General features: G+C 37.4%; 1 protein-coding gene across 1 annotated transcript in view; it reads right to left on the reverse strand.

The window, feature by feature from the left end:
* LOC138006314 (dynein axonemal assembly factor 9-like) overlaps positions 1–5,000 on the reverse strand; it is a 67,841-nt gene that overhangs the window by 29,166 nt on the left and 33,675 nt on the right. The window contains exons 23-25 of the mRNA XM_068852566.1: positions 4,808–4,911; positions 3,030–3,237; positions 1,298–1,322 (exon numbers count right to left, since the gene is read on the reverse strand). Of these exons, the coding sequence (XP_068708667.1) occupies positions 1,298–1,322; positions 3,030–3,237; positions 4,808–4,911 (337 nt within the window). The remainder of the gene's footprint in view (positions 1–1,297; positions 1,323–3,029; positions 3,238–4,807; positions 4,912–5,000) is intronic.

Genomic DNA, 5,000 nt, shown 5'->3' on the forward strand with positions numbered 1-5,000 from the left:
GCGAATATAATATTTTGCCATAAGACAAAATAAAATTATGAAGTTCGACAAGAAATTAGCAAGTTTAACAAAAAGATCACAATCATCCAACCCTTGAACTTGTGGACCAGTGATTTTGCAATGTCAAAAAATTCACACTTCTTGGTAACATCATTTATCACCAGGTAATTCCATCGTTTTGGAAATAAAAGCTGCTTTATTATTTATCAACGTCACATCTCACATTATATTCTTTATATTACTCTTATTTTGTTCAGAAAAAGGAATCCTTGTCAATTGTGCTGCTCATTTGTCAAATAAATCAAGAATGCTTCCAAAGACTGTTTGTTTTCCTGATTTATGCATGCGCTACAGGGCTATTTGCCACCAAAGGACTTACTTTCACTCACTCTTACAAACCTGGTAACAGTGTGTAGTGCACTACCACAAAAACAGCTGACCTCAATGAGCTCTAAACTTGAGCCTGCGATATGGTCACGTGATACTGGTCACATTGGCATACATGGAGGGATGGACAGTCAGACGGTAACCAAAACCAAATTTTGTCTCACAGATGGGTTATACCATATTTTCTTACCTATGGCGCTCTGCGCATGTTCAGCGCACGGCACTCCGCTATTAAACAGTCAAGATATTAGGTGTTCATATTACCAATTCCCAACAGGGTATATCACCCTTGAACAAAAAGGAGGAAAAGAGAGTGAGAGACTTAACTATTAGAGGGCAATCTGAAGTGCTACTTTTCTACCAATATAAACCATGTGAGCATTAGCCCTACTAATGGAAATGGGCCCACACAAGGACAGAGAAAAACTCTGACCAGGGTGAGAAATGAACCCCCGACCTTCGGGTTAATCACCGCTGCTCTACCAACTGAGCTACAAGGTCATACAGGAACAGGTCTTCATTCATTGCCGTGACATTAACATGTTAAATTGCCACAACCTGCTCCCGCCTGACCTTGTAGCTCAGTCGGTAGAGCAGCGGTGATCTAACCCAAAGGTCGTGGGTTCAATTCCCACCCAGGTCAGAAGTTTTTCTCTGTGCTTGTGTGGGCCCATTTCCATTATTAGAGCTAACGCTCATATGCTTCATATGGGCAGAAAACTAGCACTTCACATTACCCTCTCACAGTTAAGCCTGTTGAAAGAAAAGTGCTACATGGCCAACATTTGCAAAAACGTAACCCTTCCTTGTAAAAGAGAGTGAGAATTTGGGGTTTAGCATTGCTTGATTTTACATAAATATGTCAAAATTTAACATGCTAGATTATCATTAACAAAAAATTCATACTTACTGTTCCTCTAAGTACTCTGGTATGTCTGCAGGCATTAAAAAAAAGGAATTAATAGAGTTTAAAAAAGAGAGAAAAAAATTGTCAGTGATATTATTATTGTAAGTGGACAGAATTGCATTACATCTTGGGCAACGATATTAGATATAAGACAGGATTAAAAGTAACACCAAAAATGATACTAAATGCCTCATTTATTTGCTATGTAAATCAAACTATTTTAATTTTCAGTTGAAAAAGGAAAGGATGGTTTAAAATACTACAGCGTCTGCCTGACGGAAGTGCTTTTTGTTTGCAATGTTACTTGCCACTGAGATCCACAAAAAATGGCTGGACCATCCAATGTAGGGCATATACACAAACTAAGAATCAATTACTGTATTTTATTGGCTTTCAAAATAACTTAAATATAATATTAATCTCACCAAACAAAAGTGTCAGTGCTCAATGAGAATTAACAAATGCCTACATTTGTATGAACTTTTTGCTTGGATGAAGCAGTGTATGACAAAAATTTATCCTCTAAAATTTCTCTAACCTTTGCAACTGGCATGTAGTGGGCCATTTTTCAAAAACTAATATATATCCCATCTTTCCAAAGAACCCATAAAGTTTGTGGGGGACTGAAGGAAGGGTTGGCAACTGTTAAAGCCCCGGCTACAAGTTTTAACATTGTTAGAAGAACACATCCCAACATTGTTATAAGAATGCTTCTAACAGTGTTGGATACACAAAAAACATTAAGGCCATTTATACAGGAGAAAATAAGACGTGTCTTATGTAAGACGGGTCCTAAATAAGACGTGAACTGCTCGTATAAATGGTACAAAACAAGCGGCCGCGTCTCATTTTAGACGCGACTTGCACGTCTTATCTTGGAAGAGCATTTTCACGCTTGAAGATTTATTGTAATTGTTGGACAAAATGTTTGATCGAAATCAAAACATTCTTCCAACTAAAAACATTGAACAAATGTCATCAAACATGCCTGCTACACCTGTACACTTTCTAACATTGTTGAGCCAACAAATGTTTATAACAATGTTTGAACGTGTAGCGCAGCCTGGTGCTCTTTTGAACAGTTGTGTCAAATGGGGAATATGCTTTGTTGTGCTCATCAGAGAAAACTAGAAAGCTTAAGCATTAAGAAGTCATCAAAAAGGAAGCAATTTCTCTTCAGTAAATAAGCAGCTCCAGGTGTTGGTCCAATCACAGTTGAACCCACAAGTTCCCAGATGCCACAGCCAATTCTCAACAAACAGTGCAATTGGACTTTTTGTCAGACAGATCTCTAAGAATCAAACTTGGTGAGGGATGGGTATCTGAGTGGGGATCAGTCCCCTTGTGCATCCCCCAGGGAACCAAACTAGGGCCTTGGCTTTTTTGAATTTATGATTAATGACCTTGTACTCAAAAATGCTCACTTATGGAAATATGTAGACGATACCACAATCTCTGAAACAGTTGCGAGGCACGCACAAATTTTTGACATACCACGCTTCAAAACCGACCGTTTTAAGAATAGTTTTATTATCTCTTCATGTCTTAAAGCAAACACAGCAAGTAGAGTTTCCCTTTTTAGCTGAGTGGACCCTTTTAATATTTAGATAGTTAATAATTAAATCTGTGTAACTTTATTATCTTTATTATGTATTTTTCTAAGTAAATACACAATTCAGTTTTTTAACTGCTATGTATTTATGAATAAATAAACTTCAACTAATCAGCAACTAACCTGTGACTGTTTCAAACTGAGGAAAGTATGGTAATTGATTCTCTTCCCAAAAATGTATGACATCAGAGAAAAGCTGTCTGTAAACATGCGAGTCTGGAGTAAAAGCAAGTACTAAGCAACTATGTTCAGTCAAAAAGTAAGGCGGAAGATTCTCCTTGATGTTGGGATGGTATGTCAGGAACAAGACTGTCATGGTACTGGTTACTCCCTGTAAACAAAGTTACTACTAAAGTTATCTATTTCATTTGTAGACACAGGGTGGGGTAATACTGCACTTGTGCACCATAATAAATTATTATTCCGAAGCTTGACATAATGGTTCTGCGAAAAAGTTGTTTTCTTAGAGAAAATACTTTTTTTCTATCCTTTCAACATACAAAGAAGAAGAGATTTTAGAGAACATTTAACTATAAAAGACTGCGATAACATAATTATCTAAACATTCTTGAAAATAACTCAAAAACTTTGTTAAAAGACAACGACATTTTGACGTTAGCTAAACATCATTAAGTCAAAATTAATTAAAAATTGCAAACTATAATAATTACTAAAAAAAACAATAGTTGATAAGGGAAGGTACGTTCTTTATTGGTGGGGGTGGGCCGGGGTATTTTAGATTTTTTTTTCCAAAAAAGTCGTAGCCCTCCCACTTCCTGGAATGGATTAATGCATGACTCTTCAAAAATACCCAAACAAAAACATCTGACCCTCCCCCACCCACCTCAACCTATCCAAGACAAAAATAACCGGAAGTGGAAATAAGAAACTGGAAGTGTTACTCATATAACCATGTTCATCTGCACACAAAGTAGTTAATTGCATGGCGTGTGATTGTACGGTGAAAACTTGAAAATGAGCAAGGATGTACGAGGAATAGAAAGAGGGAAATGTGCTTGTGATGAATGCGAGGATTTCATGAGGTCTGATGGAGCAACTTGTGGCTATTGTGGCTGTTTGCCGACTCGCTATTCTAAAAAGGATGCCCGCTACTCCTCTGACTCAGTTGATGGCACATCCGCTGTGGGAACAAGTGAAAGCACAGGTCCAGAGAAGTGGAAAGATAAAGACCTAGGGTGGTTCCTGAACCCAAAGGGCGAATATAGTGTGTAGTAGATCGAGTTGTTGGTTCAAGTTTGAGTAGCTTAAGTGACGAACACTCACCGGAGACTGATTTTATACCAGAACCCCTCGCGGAAACATCAAAATTTGGGCGAAAGCAGGCATGGGTCGAGAGAGACAATTATGTTAGTTGGGAGAAGATTGTTTTTTGATAAGTAAATTTTTCGACACCTGTAAAATAATTTAGATTATTGTTGTATATACAAAATAGAAGCGACATGGAGTAATTTTATCCTTGCCAAAAAAACTATTACCCTCCCTGGGTTGAGAATAAAACAGGTTTGACCCTCCCCAATTTGTAAAAAACTTACTAAGGACCCTCCCTCCGAAGCGCCCCCCTCCCTCCCCAATTAAAAACATACCTTCCCTAAGGAGCCTGTATAGTGAAAGAAATGAACAAATTGCCCTGGCACTTTCTTAAGACCTTAAATTGGCATTCTTTCAAAACATCTTTGTTCCTTTTTTTCACTATACAGGCTCCTTATAAACAAAGTTTTTAACCAAGTTTTTAGTATTTTTAAGAATGTTAAGATACGTTGTATCACAATTTTTTATAGTTAACTGTCAACATAGGTGAGTAAAAGTAATGAACATAGGCAAGATACTTCTTGGCGAAACTCTTTGACAGACTAGTAGCCTATCCGCAATGGAGACATTACCTTATCTCGAAACTGGAGTCTGGATAATTTGGAGCATGGAAGTAAAACAATACCAAGTCTGGCATGAATAAAAAGAAATCCTCGCTGATAGATATACAATGAACCTGCATGAAAATGAAATAAGTTAACTTGACAGTGCCGTGCAAGAAATCAAATGCGACTTTCAAAGCCTTTCGTGGAATGATTTAGTATT

The sequence above is a fragment of the Montipora foliosa genome, chromosome 6, assembly GCF_036669935.1.
Source record: "Montipora foliosa isolate CH-2021 chromosome 6, ASM3666993v2, whole genome shotgun sequence".
Lineage (NCBI taxonomy): Eukaryota > Metazoa > Cnidaria > Anthozoa > Scleractinia > Acroporidae > Montipora > Montipora foliosa.